Source organism: Lethenteron reissneri, chromosome 50 (genome assembly GCF_015708825.2).
Source record: "Lethenteron reissneri isolate LAM-NWPU_2019-01 chromosome 50, ASM1570882v1, whole genome shotgun sequence".
Classification (NCBI taxonomy): Eukaryota; Metazoa; Chordata; class Hyperoartia; order Petromyzontiformes; family Petromyzontidae; genus Lethenteron; species Lethenteron reissneri.
This window is the reverse complement of record NC_083828.1, coordinates 2,170,322-2,193,846: the sequence shown is the minus strand read 5'-3', so window position 1 is coordinate 2,193,846 and position 23,525 is coordinate 2,170,322. Positions and strand designations below refer to the sequence as shown.

The 23,525-nt window shown below is 56.9% G+C and overlaps 1 protein-coding gene across 3 annotated transcripts; it reads right to left on the bottom strand.

Annotated features, from left to right (window-relative positions):
• Positions 1 to 182: 182 nt before the first annotated feature.
• On the bottom strand, positions 183 to 22,978 carry LOC133355070 (GRAM domain-containing protein 2A-like). 3 transcript variants are annotated; one of them, XM_061572352.1, is made up of 14 exons: positions 22,650 to 22,978; positions 13,161 to 13,331; positions 11,364 to 11,424; positions 10,345 to 10,417; positions 9,674 to 9,777; positions 8,347 to 8,445; positions 8,067 to 8,135; positions 7,643 to 7,735; positions 6,715 to 6,862; positions 5,945 to 6,034; positions 5,216 to 5,309; positions 4,201 to 4,278; positions 3,262 to 3,496; positions 183 to 2,816 (listed from the first exon to the last, which is right to left on the bottom strand). In XM_061572352.1, the coding sequence occupies exons 1-14, from the start codon at positions 22,748 to 22,750 to the stop codon at positions 2,754 to 2,756; spliced, it is 1,479 nt and encodes a 492-aa protein (XP_061428336.1). In that variant the 5' UTR covers positions 22,751 to 22,978; the 3' UTR covers positions 183 to 2,753. The 3 variants fall into 3 exon arrangements, with proteins under 3 accessions (XP_061428336.1, XP_061428337.1, XP_061428338.1); XM_061572353.1 differs by having other exon boundaries at positions 6,715 to 6,859; positions 22,650 to 22,977; XM_061572354.1 differs by lacking the exon at positions 22,650 to 22,978 and adding an exon at positions 19,892 to 20,543.
• Positions 22,979 to 23,525: the final 547 nt, after the last annotated feature.

The window sequence follows — 23,525 nt, the reverse complement described above, 5'->3', positions numbered from 1 at the left end:
AGTGCAGCGCCACATTAAATACGCACTACAATGACAATAGTTTAAAGCGATTTGAAGCATGTTTTATTTTTGGGGAGGGCAGAGCTTTGTGACGTCATATTTGAGGGGGGGGTTGACTTTTTATGACGTCGTGTGACAAAGGGGGGTGGGGGGGTTAAAAATCGTCCAAAATCGCGTGACGTCATTTATGAACGGCCCCTAAGATATGTTGGCACTCGAAATGTATTTGCCAACGGAAGGATCCTGCATCAAAGCTGGACACAAAGAGTGACCAACGGACAAGAAGAAAATGTCGCACGTGGAAGACCACGTGACGACGATGGTGGTGATGCAGGCAGTGACGAGAAGGAAACTGGCACGAATTCGGACACACGTGTAGGATGGACAACAGTACAATTAAGAGCGTGTGGGGAAAAATAATGGAAGGAAACGGAGATGGAGACCGAACAGAGACTGGGTTGAGGGCGTCAAGAGAGATTGGTGCCAGAAAGATGTGGCAACGACTTGAGAATTGTCGGCACAGGACACACGAATGACTTCGTGTGTAGTCGACACCTACGGGGCGACCTGCCCATGGATCGTGATGACGAGTACCGACACACGTTGGTCGCGAATCCTGCGTGTAAGCGACTGTTAACGTGCTGCTGGAAGCCCATCCGTTCGTTTTGAAATATAAATTGCCGTCGAGTTCCTGCCACTGTCCAGGATGTGGAAGGTGTGCGCAGAGATGGATTTGTACCAGTTACGTTGAACTTCTTTCGCACCGTACGTAGCCAACCGCACTCATCGAGCGGTGCATGGGAAGGACAACCAACTAAACCACAAAAGGCAGCTCTGAACAAATTAGTTTTTCATTCAAGTTAATGTGAAAGTGCATCGCTCCCAGTGGAAGAGCATTCCAGACGGCCGCAGAAAGCACATCCGAAAGCGCGCGATGCGGCGACCGCCTTTTGTTTGCTGGCCAGCCAATCGCGGGTGAGGTGCGACGGGTGGCGCGTTCATCCTAACGGAGACCATCTTGTTGTCCCCCTGCCCACCTCCTCCTCTGACGACGGCCGGCGGTCGAGACTGGTGATGGAATTGCAGGCAAAGGCGCGAGAGCAACGCCCCGCTCGAGATGGCAGTGACGGAATCGGCTTGCGCGCTGGCGCTGGCTGGATGGTTTTGGTCGCAGGATGGCGATTAGCAGGCGACGAATTGGGGAAGCCTTCGTCCTGCAGTGGATTGATCGTCGCTGCCGCTTGCCAATGATGCCGATGATGCTGATGATGCCGATGAACAAAGGTGGCGACACTGTTGTCTTGCTTATAAGAGCCCTTTTATCGACCAAAACCTTTATTTAAACAACACAATTGCAAGTCACCACTTCACAGAAATGGCTAAAAACCTTTTTTTGTACAGGAAGCGTCCTCACAGGACTCGGGGGAGAGACGGGCGCTCGGCTTTGGTTCACAGACACAACTCGATCACCACACGAGTACACTCACCACACTCACCAAACCGGTACTCACCACACGGGGACACTCAACACATGAGTTGTCACCACATGGGTACACTCGCCACACTCACCACACTTGCAGTCACCACACGGGTATATTCAACACACTCACCACATGGGTACACTCACCAGACTTACTACACTGGTAACACACCGCACGGGCACACACTCACCACATCCGCTACATGGGTTATACACCAAACCACACTCACTACACTCACCACTGGGGTACAATGTAACACTTGCCATGTGGATGCATGCGCAAGACAGGGACTCTTGTACCATACTCACCACACTCTCGTGCAGTACTCAGTGCTTAAATTGGTCCATGTATAGGTCCCCTCTCTCCCTGGGTCTCTCTTTTAAGTCACTCACTCAATGAACGACTCACTCCCTTGGTCACTCACCCCCTTGGCCACTCAATTACAAAGTTATTCGTTGACCGAGTCACCCACTGACTGGGTCACTCACCGAGTCACCCGTCGCTACAACGTTGGTCCCTCGCTCGCTCTCCACCCGACATGGTAGCGGTGCCAGAGCGAGGTTCGGGGGGTTGGGCTGGGTGGTGGCTGCCACCCTCTCGCCGTACCACACAGCAACCGCAACGCACACCGCTCCACCGGCAACTAAATCACCCGCACCGCAAGCCACCGCTGCCGATCACCACAAACCACCACCAACCACCGGGCAGCACTAACCAGGTAGCACCACCACCACCACCGCACACACACACGCGACAATAACTTAACCCACGGCCCGGCTCCTGGTGTGGCCAGAGCACCAGGGCACGAGCTGTAAACACGCTGAAGTAGGAAGGTGCTCACCGCTCACCGCAGACACACACAACACGGACTAGGGTCCCCCCTCACCACTGTGTGGTCCACACAGACCACTGGGGGGTAAAAGTGCTGTTCGCGAGAACCTATCAAAGACGGCGTGAGGCGGCCGGGTGGACGTGGCGATGGCTACGTCCGCCCGGCCACCTTTTGTCGCCACCAAGTGGCGACGTTTTAACGCGCCGCGGGGTGGAGCTCGCTCGAGGCCGAGTAGACCTAGGGGAGAGGCACAAGATGGGTTCAGATACCGCGCGCCACTGACGGCAGGGCACGGGGGGAATTGAACTCGATGCGCGGTGCGTGAAGCGCTGCGCCGCCACCACTCCTCAAAGGCAATGTTCAAGCACGCACGGAGGGCCAGAGGGGGGAGATAGTCGTGCCCCCCCCCCCCCACGGTGACCCCCCGACCTCCGCTCTTCTCACGATGCCAAATGCTCAGATTCCTCGATCTCCTGGAGTAGAAACTTCAGCGAAGCATGGATCTGCAAACACATGAACACACACACATAAGCATAAACAAAGATCCCCCGTGTAGCTATAACAGACTGTTGGGGCAAGTACTGTTAGCGAGCACCTATGAAGGGCGACATGGCACACGAGGGGGTGGGTGGCCAGCACCACGCCCGGCCGCCTTTGTCTCCCCAGTGGTGATGTTTACGCACCGCACCCAGTCCTCATTTGAGGTTGAGTCGACCTAGGGGAGGCTCAGGACCAGTTCAGAAAAACATCGTCACTGGTGTTGACCGTGAGCGGGAATCGAACTCAGGTCGCCGGGTTTGTAGCGCAGCGCGCCAACCGCTACACTACTACTCCCCCACTACTACACACGCACACACATACACATACAAGAAAGCACTCGCATCCATGCACAAGGGGGGGGCACAGTGGGGGTCATGGTGGTCACGGATGGGGGGGGGGGGCCCTCACGCTGTTCAGCCTCGCCATGTTGGTCGAGACTTCTCGGAGGAAGTCGAAGTCGGCGCTGCCGCCAACGTGAGGCCCTTCGGCACCCGCGCCACCGTCAGCGCCACCGTCAGCAGCGCCACCGTCAGCGCCGCCATCAGCAGCTCCGCCGCCTCCTCCTCCGTCTCCTTTGTCCCCCCCACCCCCCACTCCCACCCCCACATCCCACTTGGGGTTTGAGCTCTCCGGCACATTCAGCCTGAAGGTCACAGGTCACACATTGGGAGGGGGAGGAGGGCGGTCACGAGCGGGGTCACGAGCGGGGTCACGAGCGGGGTCACGAGCGGGGTCACGAGCGGGGTCACGAGCGGGGTCACCAGCGGGGTCACCAGCGGGGTCACGCGCGGGGTCACGCATGGGGTCACGCACGCGGTCAGGAGTGGGGTCGAGCGGGAGGTCGAGGGCAGGGTCGAGCACACCTGCGTCCGAAATGGTGCGGTGCGTGGCGGTGTGAGGAGCGGCGATGGTGTGGTTTATTTATTGGGGCGATGTGTCACAGTTGTGTGGCGGTGGCGTGGCGTGCGTAGAGCGGTGCAAGGTGGCATGCGGTGGTGATCGTGGCGCGGTGGTCTTGCGGTGCGGTGCGGTGCGGTTGGACGGTGAGCGGCGCGGTGTGCGCTGTGCCGTGGGTGGCGTGTGTCGTGTTGGCACAGTAGGGGGTACAGCTGCTGCATCCGCCAGTCATCTCAGTCGGTCAACCCACGGCACCTGCTGGGTCTGTCCCGTGACCTCCTGTCAGCAGCGAGCCTTCGACACTTCACGTGGCCTCAAAATCAACCTGGCCTGGCACAGGCGCCGTGGGGTCGTCACCGTCACTGGGTGGCGGGTATTGGTTTACGACGTGTGCCGTGTTGCCGCGGCAGCGCAAGGCATTGGGTGCGGTGGTGGTGCGGGGCCACTCACCCGGAGGCAAGCAGGCGTTCCTCCAGACAAACGAGCTTGTACGCCAGGAAACACGACAGGAGGAAGAGGACGACCACCCTACAGGGGCGGCGGTGGATGCCGCGCGGGGGAGGGGAGGCCACGAGGGTTATCGCGCAGAAGGGTGGACGGCGACACCTCGACACGCATGCGCATTCGACGAGCCAAGTTTCGGCGTAGCGAACTTTGGATGCAGCAGCATTACTTGAAAGAGAACTCTTAAAAATAAGAAAGAAATAAGCATGCGGAAATGAAAACTGAATAATACGATTGTCAAACAACGGTACTATATAAATAACAATACAATTCTAATAAGATATGGATTCTTGAGCTTTGCGATGTGAGTCTCACAGGAGTGTGTACAGGTGAGTGTGAGTCTCACAGCAGTGTACACAGGTGAGTGTGAGTCTCACAGGAGTGTGTACAGGTGAGTGCGAGTGTGAGTCTCACAGGAGTGTGTACAGGTGAGTGTGGGTCTCACAGGAGAGTGTACAGGTGAGTGTGAGTGTGAGTCTCACAGGAGAGTGTACAGGTGAGTGTGAGTCTCACAGGAGTGTGTACAGGTGAGTGTGAGTCTCACAGGATGTGTACAGGTGAGTGTGAGTCTCACAGGATGTGTACAGGTGAGTGTGAGTCTCACATGATGTGTACAGGTGAGTGTGAGTCTCACAGGATGTGTACAGGTGAGTGTGAGTCTCACAGGAGTGTGTACAGGTGAGTGTGAGTGTGAGTCTCACAGTAGTGTGTACAGGTGAGTGTGAGTCTCACAGGAGAGTGTACAGGTGAGTGTAAGTCTCACAGGAGTGTGTACAGGTGAGTGTGAGTCTCACAGTAGTGTGTTCAGGTGAGTGTGAGTCTCACAGTAGTGTGTACAGGTGAGTGTGAGTCTCACAGGAGTGTGTACAGGTGAGTGTGAGTCTCACAGGAGTGTGTACAGGTGAGTGTGAGTGTGAGTCTCACAGGAGTGTGTACAGGTGAGTGTGAGTGTGAGTCTCACAGGAGTGTGTACACGAGCAGCACGTTGTGCATGAGCGTGGATTCTCCCGCATGCATGCGCCGGGACCACCGCGTCAGACGCGCGCGCACAGAGCCTAGTGGGGTGGGGTGGGGGGTAGACAAGGCAGAGAGACCGTGAGACAACTCGTTAGAGATGGCTACGCTACGCTTGGCTGCCGACAATTCAGAGCCGTGGAGGCGGCAGCGAGGGTTAGTGGATCGCACGGCAAACCTCGTGAAACTCCCTCCTTCCCGTGGGAGTCGAGGAGGTGCCGAACCCTGGCTCGCCAGGAGAGGGCAGTAAAGTGCGTGGACTACTCACCATCTAACACGTAGTAGGCTTTCGTGACCAATATTATTCATAATCAACGTTTTTGGGTTTAGATCGCGTTATTTATAAATGTGTCGTAACCCTCCACCACCCGACATGGCCAATCAGTAAAAAAGTGTCACGTTGACAAAAGACAAATAGTTCACTGCTTTAGCCCACCGGTGTGTTGAAGCGTGAAACCACAACATTTACAATTTGAGTATGACGTTTCGCTGGTAATTGCATCCAGCATCATCGGGCAATTCGCCAGAATGGCGAAACGTCGTACTCAAAAATGAGAGTGTGTATTATGTTGAACTTTTTTCGCACTATACGTAGCCAACCTTGTGTGTTGTGTGTGCATGTTTGTGCGTGTGTAGGTATGCGTGGTGAGTGCGGTGAGTGCGGTGAGCATCGCACCTCCGTGGAAGCTCGACTTGAGGCGTCGTCGGGGGCTGGAGTCACCCTCCCCCACCTCATCCACCCCACGGTGCACGTCCACCAGCCGCTCTTCACACACACACACGTACACACGTAACAATGAGACAGATCCCCCTTGTAGCCTATACGCGATGTTGGTGGTGAGGATGATGCTCATGTCTGTGTGTGTGTAGGGCACAGCGAAGGCACAGCGCTTTGCGCACCGCACTTCAAACCCAGCCACCTGAGTTTGATTCTCGCTCGCGCCCAATAAGTGAAAAATTGTTGAGCTAGAATGGCAGTGCATGTGTATATGTGTACCAGTATATTCAAGTGTGTGTGTGCCAATGCATGCCACTGTCTGTGTGTGTGTGCGCGAGCATCACTCTTTACCGCTACTGCCCGATGCTGAGCTGGCTGGGCAAGTGTTGCTGGAATATGCAAGTGTGTGTGCGTGCGTGTGTGTGTGTGTGTGCGCCAGGGGTGCACGGTGATGTAGTGGTTAGCGCATAGTGCTCCGTACGCAGCGACATTGTTCAATTCCTGCTCACGACCACCAACAACCGTGATGATAATTTGAATCGATTCTGGGTCTCGGTTGGTGTGTAAACGTCGCTGCGAAGGAGATAAAGGGCGTGGTGTTGGAACACCCACCCCTTCGTACTCGCTAGCAGCACTTGCCCATCAGTCTATACGTGGGATCTTTGTCTTAGGATGTCAGTGCGTGTGTGAGTGTGTGTGAGAATCCATGCGTGAGTGTCGCTGCTCACCGCTGCTGCTGCCGGAGGCCGGGCGCGTGGTGCTGGCCTGAGCGTTCTCGCTGTCGCTGGAGTTGGTGGTGCGCGGAGTGATGGAGCCCGGAGTCTCCACCCACTCGGCCAGACCGTCCACCTCGTCCCCACCGGCCAGCACGACCTGCTAGCCGAAAGACAAAGATCCCCCGTATAGCCTTAAACTTTTGAGGCAAGTGCTGTTACCGAGCACCTATGAAGGCCGGCACGGTACATGGGGTTAGCGCCTGCTGACGGGAGTTCTATTCCCGCTCACGGCCAACACCAGGGATGATTATCTGACCTAGGCCTGGGCCTTCCCTTAGGTCGACTTAGCTGTTACACGTCGTCGCTTTAAGATGTTCTGTGTTTATATTTTGTTTGTTGCGGTTGCACACAGACTTAAGAGCCGCATGGCTCACAGGGCTATACCTAATAAATGAAACTTGAAACTTAAATAAATACCTGGTGCGGTGTGTAAACATCACCACTCGGGAGACATCCACCCCTTTGTGTACTGTGCCGGCCTTCATAGGTGCTCGCTAACAGCACTAACCCCAAAAGTCTATTAAGGCTACACAGGGGATGTTTGTATAGGTGTGGGGAGCAGTAGTGTAGCGGTTATCACGCTGCGCTACGAATCTGAGTTAAATTCCCACCCACGGCTAACACCAGTGACGATTATCTGAATCGGTCATGGTCCTCCCCCCTAAGTCGACTCAGCCTCAAATGAGTACCTGGTGCAGTGTGGAAAAAATGTCGCCACTGGGGAAACAAAAGTGGCCAGTTGTGGTGCTGGCCACACACCTCCTTGTTAGCCGTGCGGGCCTTCATAGGTGTTCACTAACAGTACTTCCCCAAACAGTGTGTTAACGGCTATATGGGGGATCTTTGTCTTTGTGTGGATGTGTGTGGTTGTGATTTTCACCAGTGCGAGTGAGGTTGGTCTCTCGGGGTGAGAAAACACTCTCTCGCTCTCCGGAGACACGCGGCTCAACCCGCCGTGCGTGCCGGACCCCACCTGTTCAACACACGGGGACACAGAGACACACAGAGACACCCACACAGGGTGGTGACACAGACACCCACACAGGATGGTGATACGTGGGGACACAGAGACTCTCACAGAGACACACAGAGACACCCACACAGGGTGGTGACACGTGGGGACACAGAGACACTCACAGAGTGGTCACATGGGGACGCAGAAACACTCCCACGGGGTGGTGACACACGGTAAGCTGCGTACAGTGCAAAAGAAGTTAACCATCCGGACATAGAAGGTGATGCATAGAAGGGGTGAGGCTGATGAGGGGAGGGGACGGCACGGGGTGGTGGGAGCCGGCGCTCACCAGGAGCTTGCAGACGGAGGCGAGGGCTCGGTGAGTGGCGTCACGTGACATGAGCGACACGAACAGGAACTGGGGTGGGGAGAGACAAACGCCACGTTAACCCCGCGGTGACCCCGACACGTGCCAAGTTAACTCCGCGGTGACCCATCGGCACGTGCCACGTCAACCCCGCGGTGACCCCGCGGTGACCCCGACACGACAGCAGAGATGCAGGCAGGAAGTGGAGTTGTGCAGAGAGACACTGAGGGTCTCGTCGTGTGCATTGGGTGGCGTGCTTCACCTTCTGCCCGTGGTGAGTGGTGACACAGAGCCCGTTGGGCACCAGCATGGCCGTCTTGTGCTTCTTCACCGACTTCACCGAGTCGACGGGGATCACCACCTGAGCCATGGGGACACACCATCATCACTACCCCCACCATCATCACTACCCCCACCATCATCACAACCCACACCATCATCACCACCCCCACCATCATCACAAACCCCACCATCATCACCACCCCCACCATCATCACCACCCCCACCATCATCACCACCCCCACCATCATCACCACCCCCACCATCATCACTACCCCCACCGTCATCACTACCCCCACCATCATCACAAACCCCACCATCATCACCACCCCCACCATCATCACAAACCCCACCATCATCACTACCCCCACCGTCATCACTACCCCCACCATCATCACTACCCCCACCGTCATCACAACCCCCACAATCATCACTACCCCCACAATCATCACTACCCCCACAATCATCACTACCCCCACCATCATCACTACCCCCACAATCATCATTACCCCCACCGTCATCACTACCCCCACCATCATCACAACCCCCACCATCATCACTACCCCCACCGTCATCACTACCCCCACCGTCATCACAACCGCCACCGTCATCACTACCCCCACCGTCATCACTACCCCCACCGTCATCACTACCCCCACCGTCATCACTACACCCACCATCATCACAACCCCCACCGTCATCACTACCCCCACCGTCATCACTACACCCACCATCATCACAACCCCCACCGTCATCACTACCCCCACCGTCATCACTACCCCCACCATCATCACAACCCCCACCGTCATCACTACCCCCACCGTCATCACTACCCCCACCATCATCACAACCCCCACCGTCATCACTACCCCCACCGTCATCACTACACCCACCATCATCACAACCCCCACCGTCATCACTACCCCCACCGTCATCACTACCCCCACCGTCATCACTACCCCCACCGTCATCACTACCCCCACCGTCATCACTACCCCCACCGTCATCACAACCCCCACCATCATCACTACCCCCACCGTCATCACTACCCCCACCATCATCACTACCCACACCATCATCACTACCCCCACCGTCATCACTACCCCCACCATCATCACAACCCCCACCATCATCACTACCCCCACCATCATCACAACCCCCACCATCATCACAACCCCCACCATCATCACTACCCCCACCATCATCACTACCCCCACCATCATCACCAGCACCTCCATCACTGCTACTGCCATCCCCTCCTCACCATACACCTTCACCCCCCACCCCCCCACCCTGCCGTGGGCACCCACCTTGATGTCGCGGCCGAAGAAGTTTGCGTAGAAGCAGACCCAGCGTGCCGAGATGAAGAGACGGCCGTGGAAGAGCATGTCTTTCTGCAGCGCGCACGAGAATGCTGAGGAGAGCACCACCATCAACATGGACATCAACACCGTCAACAACGCCATCACGAGAGAATGAGTGTGAGCTGCGTGTGTGTGCATGCGAGTTGTGTGTGTATGTGTGCGAAAGAGCTGTGTGTAGGTGTGTGAGGGTGTGTGTAGCTGTGTGCGTGTGCGAGTGTGTGTGGCTGTGTGTGAGTGCGTGTGTGGCTGTGTGTGAGTGCGTGTGTGGCTGTGTGTGAGTGTGTGGCTGTGTATGTGTGTGTGAGTGTGTGAGTGTGTGTGAGTGTGTGTGGCTGTGTGTGAGTGGCTGTGTGTGAGTGTGTGTAGCTGTGTATGAGTGTGTGTAGCTGTGTGTGCGTGTGTAGGTGTGTGAGTGCGTGTGTAGCTGTATGTGTGTGGCTGTGTGTGAGTGTGTGTAGCTGTGTGTGGGTGTGTGTGGCTGTGTGGCAGTGCGTGTGTCGCTGTGTGGCTGTGTGAGTGTGTGAGTGTGTGTGGCTGTGTGTGAGTGTGTGTGTAGCTGTGTGTGAGTGTGTGTAACTGTGTGTGAGCGTGTGCAGCTGTGTGCGTGCGTCTCTCACTGTCGCTGAGTGGTTCGTCTGCCGTCACCTCCTGGAAGAGGCGGTGGAACTGGGCGTTGTACTTCTTCCGGATCTGTGGCCAAACACGCAGAGAACATGCAGAGAGCGAGTGACAGTGAGAGTATGAGCGGGAGGAGGGGGGTGTTAGAGGAAGGGTGGGTTTGCGAGTGAGCGTGCATAACTCGCAGCGAGTGTACGAGTGAGTGTACGAGTGTACGAGTGAGCATACGAGCGGATGAGTGTGTGTTGAGGGTCAATGTACGAGCGTGTGGGTGAGTGTGACTGAGTACACGAGTGGGTGAGTGGGTGGGTGAGTGTGACGGTGAGCGTACGAGTGAGCGTGACGGTGAGTGCACGAGCAAGCGGGTGGGCGGGTGAGCAGCCGAGGTCAGCCGACAGCGGTTGCCAGAGAGTCGGGGGAACGGCGGTGCGTGCGCCAACAACCGTGTGGGTAAACACCGGCACAGGCGGCGTGTTTGAACAGCACCGGCTTTATCGAGTTGGGCAGAGATCACGGCCAAACTCTCGGCTTAATCTCCGCCGGGTAAACTCAAGAACTTCCTTTCTCACCAGACGTCCCCGGGCTCGCCAGTGAATCTGAACCGTAGGTTCCGATGACGGAAGAGGCACAAGCGACTGGACCGGTAGTTGTGACCGCAGTCATAGCGAGAGGTGGATGTGGTGTAGAGATTTTTTTTATGGGATATAAAACTATTATCTAGTTCCTCTAAACAATTTTATTTTACCAGCTAAGGCCCACTGAGCTATGTAGCTCTTTTTCAGAAGCTACCTAGCCACAAATGATAGCTCAACGAAGTGGCTTTTCACGTGGGAATCTATAGCACCGCAAACCCAGACGTTCCCGGTTGAAATGAAGCCACCCAGGAAAGGTGATCATCGTGGTGAGAACCGTTACACCACGCACTCCCTGCCGTTCCCAACACACATGACGAGCCACGTGGTTGGGGGGGGGGGAGAAGTGTCGGGGAGTGGCGAGGCCAGGAGGTGGTGCTGCTCACCGTCGTGGAGGAGTGAACTTTCTCCCCGGACTCCCGCAGCAGCTTACTCGCAGACTTGGAGCTGCTCGCAACACAAAGACAAACATCCCCGTATAGCATTTACAGACTGTTGGGGCAAGTGCTATTAGTGCTGTTGGTGCACCTTACAATGCCAACACTGCCTCTGTCTCCTTGCAATGTTTACACACCTTTGCAATGTTTACACACCGCACCAGGTCCTCATGTGAGGTTAAGACGATACGTACACACACATGCACAGCCGCGTGACTCGTGCACACACACAGTGCTTCCCGCGCACACACACACACAGTGCTTCCCATGTCGCCCGTACAGACATGGGAAGTGTTGTAGTTGGCACAGGACGCAGGGGGGGGGGGCTGGGGAGTGGGGGGCCGTGTGGGAGTGCGGTGAGGTTGGCACCGCATCCGCTCACAGCCCATGTTGATGAAGACAGAGCAGAGAGAAGTACCCGATTGTGCTGAGGTCAGACTGCACACACGCACACATAAACATATAATACATAAACGACAGAGATCCCCCATACAGCCTTCCAGAGGCTGCTTGGGGCAATTGCCATTCGCAGGCACACGAAGTGATGGGGTGTGGCCAGAACAACCCCCCTCTCCCCCCCACTGTCAATGTTCACACACCACACCAGGTGCTCATTTGAGGCTGAGTCGACCTTTGTGAGGCCCAGGACCGATTCAAATAATCGTCACTGGTATTGGCCGTGAGCAGGAAATGAGCTCAGGTCGCCAATTTCGTAGCACAGCGCGCTACACTACCTCTCACACACACACACTCACACACACATTCTCACACACACACACACTCAAGTTCAAGTTCATTTATTAGGTATAGCCCTGTGAGCCATTCAGCTCTTGAATCGGGTGCAACCGCAACAAACAAAAAACAAAAAACATGAACAAAAAACATCTTAAAGTGAATATGTGACTAAGTGCAAACAGAAAATCCAAGAAAAGACAGCAAAAATATTGCAGAAAAAACACCGTACACCAACGCTGTGTGCAAAAATCCCAGTGGGATGCAAGTCAAACAACAACAACAACCACAAGACAACTTAAAACACTCTCACACACACACTCTCACACACACACACATTCTCATACACACACACATTCTCACACGCACACACTCTCACACACATTCTCACACACACCGTAACCGCAGGCTGTGGGGAAGGCTGAGTCACTGAGGTTACTGCTGCTGCTGCTGAGCAGAGACCGTGCAAGTGGAGGCGGAAGTCGGCAGCTCAAGGGGCAGGGCCTTGCGGAGCCAGTGGGGGGGGGGGGGGGGGGAATGGGGGAGGGAGCGAGGCGGGGAGCACAGTGGGCTCCATCAACACTCGCCCAAACCTCTAACCACTAATCCCAACTTTAACTCACAGCCCTTCCCTAATCCCTATGTCCCTCTCTAACTCAGAACACTGAACCCTATACTTATGCCCAAAACCTATCCCTATGTGTAACATGTATCCCTAACCCTTAACCCCTATCCCAAACTCTAACCCCTATCCCGAACCCCTATTGCTATCAAGTTCATTTATTAGGTATAGCCCTGTGAGCCATTCGGCTCTTGAATCGGGTGCAACCGCAACAAACAAAAAACATGAACAAAAGTTATACCCACCCCTAACCCCTACTAATGCCAGCACAACCCACACGGACGTCGGAGAGCTCTAGGGCGGCACAACCACGGACACCCGTGCGCCAAGTGGGGGGTTAAATCGCGCGCTCTCTTCCGGCGGACGGTGGCGCCAGCGGCGCGCCCTCTCACCGGGACTGCTGCCGCCTCATCCTCTGTCCCGGCTCCGGCTGCGGCTCCGGTTCGGGCTCCGGCTCTTGCCGGGGCTCAGGTTCGGCGACGCAGCCTGGCGTCGCGTCCGGGGTGCGGCCGTCGTCAAACGAGTTGCCGTTGGTCCCCACGGAGTCGGCGTTGGAGTCGATGCTGCTCGCACCAACACAACGCACGCCACAAATCAACAAAGGGTCCTGCTTCCCCTCCGTGTAACCTTTAGCAGGCTGGTGGGGCAAGCGCTGTCTGCGAGCACCTATGAAGGCTGACACGGCCATACCGCACCAGTCACTCATTTAAAGCTGATTCAACCTAAGGGAGGCCCAGGACCAGTTCAGGACATTAATCACTGTTGTTGGCCACGAGCAGACACACACATACACACACACAGGTAGACACAAAAACACAGGTAGACACAAAGACCCCCGTATAGCCTGAACAGACTGTAGGGGCAAGTGCTGTTAGCGAGCACCTATTAAGGCCGGCACGGCACACGAGGGGGTGGGTGGCTAATACCACGCCCGGCCGCCTTTGTCTCCCCAGTGGCGATGTTAACATCACACCAGGTACTCATCTAAGATTGAGTCGACCGAGCTGAGGCCCAGGACCGATTCAGGTAATGGTCACTTGTGTTGGCCATGAGCGGGAAGCGAACTTGGGTCGCCGGGTTTGTAGCGCAGCGCGCTAACCATTCCACTACCGCAGGTACACACACACAAGTACACACACACGCGTACACACACACACAGGTACACACAACATAGGTACACACACACACAGGTACACAAACATGCGTACACACACATAGGTACACACATACACACACAGGTACACACGCGTACACACACAGGTACACACATACACACACAGGTACACACATACAGTACACACCTACAGGCACATGCCGAGTGACAGCCGCCTCCGAGTTTCAAATGAGTTTCACGTTGACCCAAATCCTGCGGTGAGATGCTGAGCCCCGGGGCAGGAAACCTGACGATTCCCAAGGTGAGCGAGCAGCCACCGCCCCAACCTGTCCTGCCCCCCCCCCCCGCTACCCCCCACCACGACCCCCCAAAACATCCCAATGTCGCAGCACTCAGCAACCGAGAAAACAACATCGCACACCACATCCAGTATAGCTCTCGCTACGGCTCTGGTGGGTCCTGCTCGCCACGTGCCACCTACCCGGGCAGCAGTCTTACACAGCAACCTGGGAAATATTTCACGTCTGATGTGGTGTGCCGGGTTTGGGGAAATATTTCCCCAAACCCGGCACACCACATCCGCCGTGCGTCACGCGATCACTGGACAACCGCTGTCTGCCGTCGAGATGTGAACGGCATTGACGAACGATTTGTAAACAACGCGAACGGAGTAAGTCTCCACGTCACGTGTAGGCTAATGGAGCACATGGAACTGTAGGAACGAGAAAAGCGAGACGGGTCAACGCGAGAAAGCCATCGAATCGCCTGCGAGGGTGTGCTGGTGGTGAATCCTCACACATCGGGGAAATACGGGGGGGCATTGTTGGATTGTTGGTGTAAACTTTGCAATGATTGCTGCCAATCCACCGCTATTGTCACTGTTATTACTCGCTGCCACGTTCGCGGGTTAGGTAACAGGTGAGGAATCGCTCCGAGTCGGCCCATTACATCACCGCTGGGTATTGCAGCATTGCTGCTTTGCAGCATTGCTGCTCGGCGCCTGGTTTACAGCCCTGCCGAGAGCCGGTGGGCGAATTTCCACACGCCGGTCGTAGTGGCGAACCTGGTGCCAATTTTATCGACCACGCGTGGGATGATGAGGCAGAGTCAACTGCAACCGACCTGCGCGCTTGGATCAAACTGCGACTCTGCCGGCTCCAAAGAGGGGGGGGGAGGGGGGGTCCGGGCGGGAGGGGAAGGAGGGGGTCCGGGGGGGGGGTCCGGGGGGGGGACTGGGCGAAGGGGGGGGGGGTTCGGGCGGGGGGGGTCTGGGCGAGGGGGCCCCCCCTCCTGGCCGTGGCAACGCGACGTGAACACGACTCGGTAACCCGCCCCCCTCCCTCCCTGCGCTAACACCCAACACCGGGCCTGGAGCGGCGCACGTGACACCCGAGCGAAGTCATAAACACAGGTGGGGTGGTGGTCAGGTGGTGTGGTGGTCAGGTGGTGGGGTGATGGGGTAGTGGTGGGGTGGTGGTCAGATGGTGTGGTGGTCAGGTGGTGGGGTGATGGGGTAGTGGTGGGGTGGTGGTCAGGTGGTGTGGTGGTCAGGTGGTGGGGTGATGGGGTAGTGGTGGGGTGGTGGTCAGGTGGTGTGGTGGTCAGGTGGTGGGGTGATGGGGTAGTGGTGGGGTGGTGGTCAGGTGGTGTGGTGGGGTGGTCAGGTGGTGGTGTGGTGGTGGTCAGGTAGTGTGGTGGTGGTGGTCAGGTGGTCTGGTGGGGTGGTGGTGGGGTGGTGGGGTAGTGGTGGGGTGATGGTCAGGTGGTGTGGTGGGGTGGTCAGGTGGTGGTGTGGTGGTGGTCAGGTAGTGTGGTGGGGTGGTGGTGGTGGTCAGGTGGTCTGGTGGGGTGGTGGTGGGGTAGTGGTGGGGTGATGGTCAGGTGGTGTGGTGGGGTGGTCAGGTGGTGGTGTGGTGGTGGTCAGGTAGTGTGGTGGGGTGGTGGGGTGGTGGTGTGGTGGTGGTCAGGTAGTGTGGTGGTGGTCAGGTAGTGTGGTGGTGTGGTGGTGGATGTGGTGGTTGATGGTGGTCAGGTGGGGGTGGTGGTCAGGGGGTGGTGGTGGTGTGGAGGAGGAGGAAGGGGTGGGGTGGGGGTCTCCGCTTCGGCTCAAGACAACGCAACCTCTGGCGGTGACTCTGACGCAGACCCCCGCCCCCCACCCCGTGCCGCGTCTCACCCAGCACAGCTGCAGCTCACCTGGCTCCCCCCTCTCTCCCTTCTCGGAGGCTCCCACTACCACCAACTCTTAATCCTTCCTTGGGGTGTCCGTGAGATGCCGTGAGCCCCCTCGCCCGGCTTATTGCAGGAGGGCCGTGGGTTCGAAACCCGGACCCTGACGATGCCTGTTTGTGTACTGGGATTTAGAATCCGCGGGTTCTGTCATCCCCGCGGTGATGATGTGCCTCTCTGTGTGTTACAGTGTGTGTGTTACAGTGTGTAGTGTGTTACAGTGTGTGTAGTGTGTGTTACAATGTGTGTGTTACAGTGTGTGTTACAGTGTGTGTTACAGTGTGTGTTACAGTGTGTGTTACAGTGTGTGTTACAGTGTGTGTGTGTTACAGTGTGTTTCAGTGTGTGTAGTGTGTTACAGTGTGTGTAGTGTGTGTTACAGTGTGTTACAGTGTGTGTGTTACAATGTGTGTGTTACAGTGTGCGTGTTAGTGTGTTAGTGTGTGTAGTGTGTTACAGTGTGTGTAGTGTGTGTTACAGTGTGTGTTACAGTGTGGTAATAGCTGCTCACTCAGAGGAGGAGTTGGAGACGCTGCTGCTGAGACTGGAGCATGCCACTAAGAGGTGGGGCCTTACCATCAGCCCCACCAAAACTAAGCACCTGCCTGGGTATTTTGTACCATCGGACACTCCACCCACACAACTCCCAATCGGTGATGGGGCAGTTGTGGAGAGAGTGGAGAGTTTTGCCATACCTAGGCAGTATGCTTATGACCGGCTCCAGTTTAACAGCAGAGGTCTCACTCCGAATCAGTCGAGCGGCAATATCTTTTCATCGGTTGCGTAACGCTGTGTGGAAGCTACCTGGTCTGTCGCTCCGCACGAAGCTTCAGGTCTTCTCGGCCACGGTCATTCCCTCCCTTCTCTACGCTTGCGAGACGTGGACCCCCCTGGTGGAGCATCTTCGCCGGTTGGAAACATTTAGGCTGGCCTGCCTACGATCCATCCTGGGTTTAACCAGGCTGGATTGTGTGAGGAGCTCACAAATCCTTGAAAGATCTGGGCAAAGTCCCATCAGTGAGCTCCTCCGGCAGGCAAGGCTGCGTTGGCTGGGTCATGTAGCCCGCATGCCCAGCCACCGCATGCCTAAACAGCTTTTGTTCGGCCGGATCGAGGGGGCTAGACGGGCGCGGCACGGGCTGGAGAAGAGATGGAGTGATGTGGTACAGGAGGACGTGGAGCTGAGTGGACTTGCCGATGACTGGTACCAGCGGTGTCAAGATCGGCCTCGGTGGAGGAGGCTCGTGAAGGACGCTACTGGGCAGTTGGAGGCAGTCGCCCTCCAACAACAACGGAGGGCGGAGGAGCGACGCTCACAACAACGAGCGGAGCGCCGGGTGGCTAAAGCACAGCAAGTTGGCACAGTAGGGGGCACAGGTGGTGCATCAGCCAGTCATCTCGGTCATCTCGGTCAGTCGACCCGTGGCACCTGCTGGGTCTGCCCCGTGACCTCCTGCCAGCGGGCTTTCGACACTTCACGTGGCCTCAAGGTGCACTTGGCCTGGCACAAGCATCGTGGTGACGTCACCGCCACTTAGTGGCGAATGGCGGTTGTTGTTGTTGTTACAGTGTGTGTGTTACAGTGGGTGTAGTGTGTGTTACAGTGTGTTAGTGTGTTACAGTGTGTGTAGTGTGTTACAGTGTGTGTTACAATGTGTGTTACAGTGTGCGTGTTAGTGTGTTAGTGTGTGTAGTGTGTTACAATGTGTGTAGTGTGTGTTACAGTGTGTGTTACAGTGTGTGTGTTACAGTGGGTGTAGTGTGTGTTACAGTGTGTTAGTGTGTTACAGTGCGGTAGTGAAGTGGTTATCGCGCTGCGCTACGAACCTGGCGAGCCGAGTTGACGATTATCTGAATCGGTCCTGGGCCTCCCCTAGGTCCACTCAGCCTCAAATGAGTACCTGGTGCGGTGTGTAGTAAACATCGTCACTAGGGAGACAAAGGCGGCCGGGCGTGGTGCTGGCCACCCACCCCCTCGTGTGCCATGCCGGCCTTCATAGGTTGCTCGCTAACAGCACTTGCCCCTCTAATGAAGGCTACCCGGGGGATCTTTGCCTTTGTGACGCCTCTCTCCCTGTGGATTTCCTCCCGTAACTAAAAGCACCGATACAATGTAACAACACGCCAATGATGAAATATCGCCTGCAAACTGCTCGATTGGGATTACACGCAGCATCAGCAGCATCATTAGCCCCTCCTTGACATTCTTGGCAGGGCCTTTGCTGATCTTTAAGTCTTGTAGAATCGGCTAGGAGATGTTAACTTCCTCGCCTGGTCTACAGGTGTCTGCTGTATATGTCGAATGTGCGTGTCTCTCTCTCTCATCATCATCATCACGGTGGCTAGGAGATGTTAACTTCCTCGCCTGGTCTACAGGTGTCTGCTGTATATTTGGAATTTGCGTGTCTCTCTCTCTCTCATCATCATCATCACGGTGGCTAGGAGATGTTAACTTCCTCGCCCGATCTACAGGAGGTCGTGGGTTCGACCCTGACGCAGGGATGGACATTCCATGTTCCCATGGCGGGGTGGCGAGTCTATAGGTAGGGCAACCACCGCTACTTACAGAACCATTGTCAGTCCACTGCGAGATGGAAGGCCTCGCTGATGCCGCTAAAGGGCGGGGGAGGAGCGTCGTTCGCAGTCTGCGCGCAGCCTCCAAGACGCCCGGCGGCCAGAAACAAGCAGCACTCACTGTGATCAGCGCGGTAGAGGAAGACGCAGCCCCCCCCCCGTGCCCCCCTCGTGTCTCCCCCCCCCGTGTCCCCCCCCCCCCGATGTCCCCCCCCGTGTCCCCCGCCCCCGTGTCCCCCCCCGTGTCCCCCCCCCCGTGTGTCCCCCCCCGTGTGTCCCCCCCCGTGTCCCCCCCCCCCGTGTCCCCCCCCGTGTGTCCCCCCCCGTGTGTCCCCCCCCGTGTGTCCCCCCCCCCGTGTGTCCCCCCCCCATGTGCCCCCCCGTGTGTGCCCCCCCGTGTGTCCCCCCCCCCGTGTGTCCCCCCCCCATGTGCCCCCCCGTGTGTGCCCCCCCCCCCGTGTCCTTCGCGTTTGTTCGCAGACTCTCGCCACGACTTGAAGCGGGGATCGAGGCGGGATGAGGTGAGGAAGAGGGGGGGGGCATGGGGGGCCAAGGGGGGCAACAAGGAGACCCCCACAGCGCAGGGGAGGCGACACTCAGGCGGCAAGCGCAGGACGCCGTGCGTGCGGATGGACTTGGCTTTCCAGAGAAACGAGGAATGGGCGCGGCCTTGGGAGCCACAGACCCCGACAAGCGGCGGCGGTGACCTCTGACCGCTCACTTCTTACTACATTCCCAGCCCTCACACGCATGGACCCACCACTCCCCACCACTCCCCACCACTCCCCACCACTCCTCACCACTCCTCACCACTCCTCACCACTCCTCACCACTCCTCACCCCCCACTGACCTGCTACAACATCCCCACCACTCCTCACCACTCCCCACCACTCCTCACCACTCCCCACCACTCCCCACCACTCCCCACCACTCCTCACCACTCCCCACCACTCCTCACCCCCCACTGACCTGCTACAACATCCCCACCACTCCTCACCACTCCCCACCACTCCTCACCACACCACTCCTCACCACTCCCCACCACTCCTCACCACTCCCCACCACTCCTCACCACTCCTCACCCCCCACTGACCTGCTACAACATCCCCACCACTCCTCACCACTCCCCACCACTCCTCACCACTCCCCACCACTCCTCACCCCCCACTGACCTGCTACTACATCCCCACCCACCCCCCTCTCACCTGCGCCGTCCCCGGCTCCACCTGCTGCCCAGGCGCGTCTTGCCCGGCTCGGGGCCCGGGCCCGCCGGCTCCTCCATCGCCTACAGCCGAGTCGTCCCCGTGACCCCCCGTGTCTCTGTGTGTCTCTGTGTCTCTGTGTCTCCCCGTGTCTCTGTGTCTCTGTGTCCGTCTCCCCGCGTCTTTGCTCACTCACCCGATGTGTCCTGTCTCAATGTCTACTTGTGTCTCCGTGTTTCCTTGTTTCCTTGTATCCCCCCCCCCCCCGTTTCTCCCTCGCGCCTATTCCTCTTCTCTCTAGGATGTCTTGTCTGTGTCTCTCTCTACCCGTGTCTCTCTCTCCCGTGTCTTTCTCCCCGTCTGTCCGTGTCCCTCTCCCCGTCTGTCCCTCTCCCCGTCTGTCCCTCTGTCCCCGTGTCCCTCTCCCCGTCTCTGTCCCCTAGCGTGTCCCTCTCCCCGTCTCTCTCCCCCCGTGTCCCTGTCCCGTATCCCTCTCCCAGTGTCCCCGTGTCTGTGTGTCTCTGTTCCGTGTCCCTCTCCCCGTGTCTCTGTGTGTCTGTCCCGTATCCCTCTCCCAGTGTCCCCGTGTCTCTGTGTCTGTGTCTCTGTCCCGTGTCCCTCTCCCAGTGTCCCCGTGTCTCTGCCCCGTGTCTCTGTGTCTCTCCCCCGTGTCCCTCTGTCCCCGTGTCTGTCCCCGTCTCTCCGCCCCCCGCGCTCCACCCCGTGGAGCCCCGCCCCCTCCTGCTCACCCCCCCCCCCGTCCACGCTGGGACCCCGCGAAAAAACTTTAAGCCAATCGTGAGAGCGCTCTGGCGGCCCACGTGACCGCGCTGACCCAATGCGGCCTCGCCCCTAAACTCCGCGAGCGCGCTGGGATTTCTCGGGTGGGGGGGGGGTGGATGAAAGCCAATCAGAAGCGGCGCTGTGCGGCCACGTGGAGTGACGTCACCGAACTGGGGGAGGGTGGGGAGGGCGAGCCACCCCCCCCTCCCGCCTGGGCGCGCCGACGGTCACGTGACTATCGGTGAAATGATTGCGCTCGTGGTGCACACACACAGGTACACACACAGGTACACACGTGGGTGTTATACACAGGTACACGCGTGTGTGTGACACACAGGTACACACGTGGGTGTTATACACAGGTACACGCGTGTGTGTGACACACAGGTACACACGTGGGTGTTATACACAGGTACACGTGTGTGTTATACACACACAGGTACACACGTGGGTGTTATACACAGGTACACGCGTGTGTGTTTACCACACATGTACACGCGTGTGTGTCTAACACACACGCGTGTACATGTGTGTGTCTAACAGACACAGGTACACACAGGTACACGTGTGTGTTATACACACACAGGTACACACGTGTGTTCTGTGCAGGTAGACACATTAATACACTTACAAAATACAAAGATACCCCGTTTAGCCTCAGACTGTTGTGGGAAGTGCTGTTAGTGAGCAGCTATGAAGGCCGGCGTGGGTGCCTATGACAACGCCCTGCCCGCCTTTGTCTCCCGAGTGGCGATGTTTACAAATCGCAACAGGTACTAATTTGAGGCTGAGTCGACCTAGGGGAGGCCCAGGACCAGTTCAAATATTCGCCACTGTTATTGACCGTGAGCGGACATCGAGCAGAGCAGGGTTCGTAGCGCAGTGCGCTAACCTCTGCATCACCGCTCGCCATGCAGAAGACAAAGACACACACTAACATGTACACAAAACCCCAACATCATCGTGGGTTAGAGGCTAGGGTTTAGACACTGGGATAGGGAAGTGATGGTTGAACTGCTATTTTTATTATTTAAACTATTCTTTTTATTTCACCAAGTAAGGCCCACTGAGCTACGTAGCTCTTTTTCAGAAGCGACCTGGCCACAAATGAGAGCTCAACGAAGTGGCTTGTCACGTGCAAATGGGTAGCAGCCAAATGCTCTAAATGAACGTTAATTATAAGTGTGCAGGAAAAACTGAGAAAATGCCACGGGGAGAGAGACACGCAAACTCCAAATATACAGCAGGCGTCAGGGTCGGGATCGAACCCACAACCTCCTGTACACCAGGCGAGATAATTAACATCTCCTAGCCACCGTGATGATGATGAGAGAGAGAGAGACACGCAAACTCCAAATATATAACAGGCGTCAGGGTCGGGATCGAACCCACGACCTCCTGTACACCAGGCGAGGTAATTAACATCTCTTAGCCATCGTGATGATGATGAGAGACACCGCAAACTCCAAATGTACAACAGACATCAGGGTCGGGATCGAACCCACAACCTCCTTTATACCAAGCGAGGTAGTTAACATCTCGCCACCGTGGTTGGATTTCCGAGGCAATGTCTGAGGTCTAAAGGCTGCAGAGAAAGGGGGAAGTTCAGGGATGGAGGTTACAGGGTCGGGGTCATAGTCCAGGGCCGCACGACTCGAGGTCTAGACGAGAGATGGGGGTTTGGTTTAAATCGAGAGGATAGGGTATGTTTGAGCGCTAAAGGGTACAGAGATACAGGTGAGGGTTAGGAATAGGGGTGAGAGTTAGGGGTGAGGGTCAGGGGTGAGGGTCAGGGGTGAGGACCAGGAATAGGGGTTAGGGTCAAGGACAGTGGTGTCAGGGTTAGGGGTGAGGGTCAGGGTTATGGGTGAGCGCCAGGGGTGAGGACCAGGAATAGGGGTTAGGGTCAAGGACAGTGGTGTCAGGGTCAGGGGTGAGGCGTTAGGAGTTGACGGCTGTGGCTGGCTTCTCTGCTCACCTGGCAAGCGATCGGCTCCGCCGTGGCTCCTCTTCATCCTTGACCTCGCGATCTCGGTACCTCCGGATGAGGCGACGGAGCAGGTGGCTCCCAGCGATCATCCCCCGGGGTTGGTGGTGGTGGGAAGTGAGGGGCGCCTCTCAATGTAGCAATCAATTATCGCTAATTAACGGTTTTGTCTGCGCGCCCATGGGGGTCTTGATGAGGTCTACTCGGCCACTAGGGGGTTGTTAGCCGTGGCGGGGGTCCTTGAAGGATCATCTGGGAAAGGGGAGCGCTCGCGTGCCCTGTGTGAGGTGTGAACTGGACTCGTGAGGGTTGTGCAGCGAAGGCCTTGGGGGAGGGGGTAGGGGGGTGGGGTGCCGCTTTGCATCCGCAGATTTCACAACTTGCGTAGATACGTGCGCTCCCCCCCCCCCCCCCAATTACTGGGTCCTCCACGTGTCCACGACTCTCGCTTCCCCTTCGCTCGCACTGGCCCAGCGAGGAGGAATGCGATGCGACTGTAGTGGAGCCGTGCCCGGGGTTGTAAAGGGGGTGATGTTGCGAGTCACTTTTAGGAAATGCAGTTTCCTCTCTGACGTGTGTGGCCACGTGTATGGAAACCACGGTGGCTCGGAGATGTTAACTTCCACGCCTGGTATACAGGGGGTCGTGGGTTCGATCCCGACCCTGACGCCTGCTGCTGTATATTTGGAGTTTGCGTGTCTATCTCTGTGCTCGTGTGGATTTTTCTCAAGGTCTTCCAGTCCCCCCCACCCCCCCCCCCCACATTTAGGAACGAGCGTTTAGAGGATTTGACTGCTATACATTTCCACATGATAATCTACTTCGTTGAGATATCATTTGTGGCCAGATCGCTTCTGAAAAAGAACT

Excerpts from the sequence above, each read along its gene's own strand:
- LOC133355070 (XM_061572352.1), bottom strand. The coding sequence starts at position 22,750 with ATGATCGCTGGGAGCCACCTGCTCCGTCGCCTCATCCGGAGGTACCGA. Across the intron at positions 8,446-9,673 it reads TCTTCGGCCGCGACATCAAG|GTGGTGATCCCCGTCGACTC; the intron begins GTGGGTGCCCAC and ends CCCATGGCTCAG. Across the intron at positions 6,035-6,714 it reads GGCCTCCGGCAGCAGCAGCG|AGCGGCTGGTGGACGTGCAC; the intron begins GTGAGCAGCGAC and ends GTGTGTGTGAAG.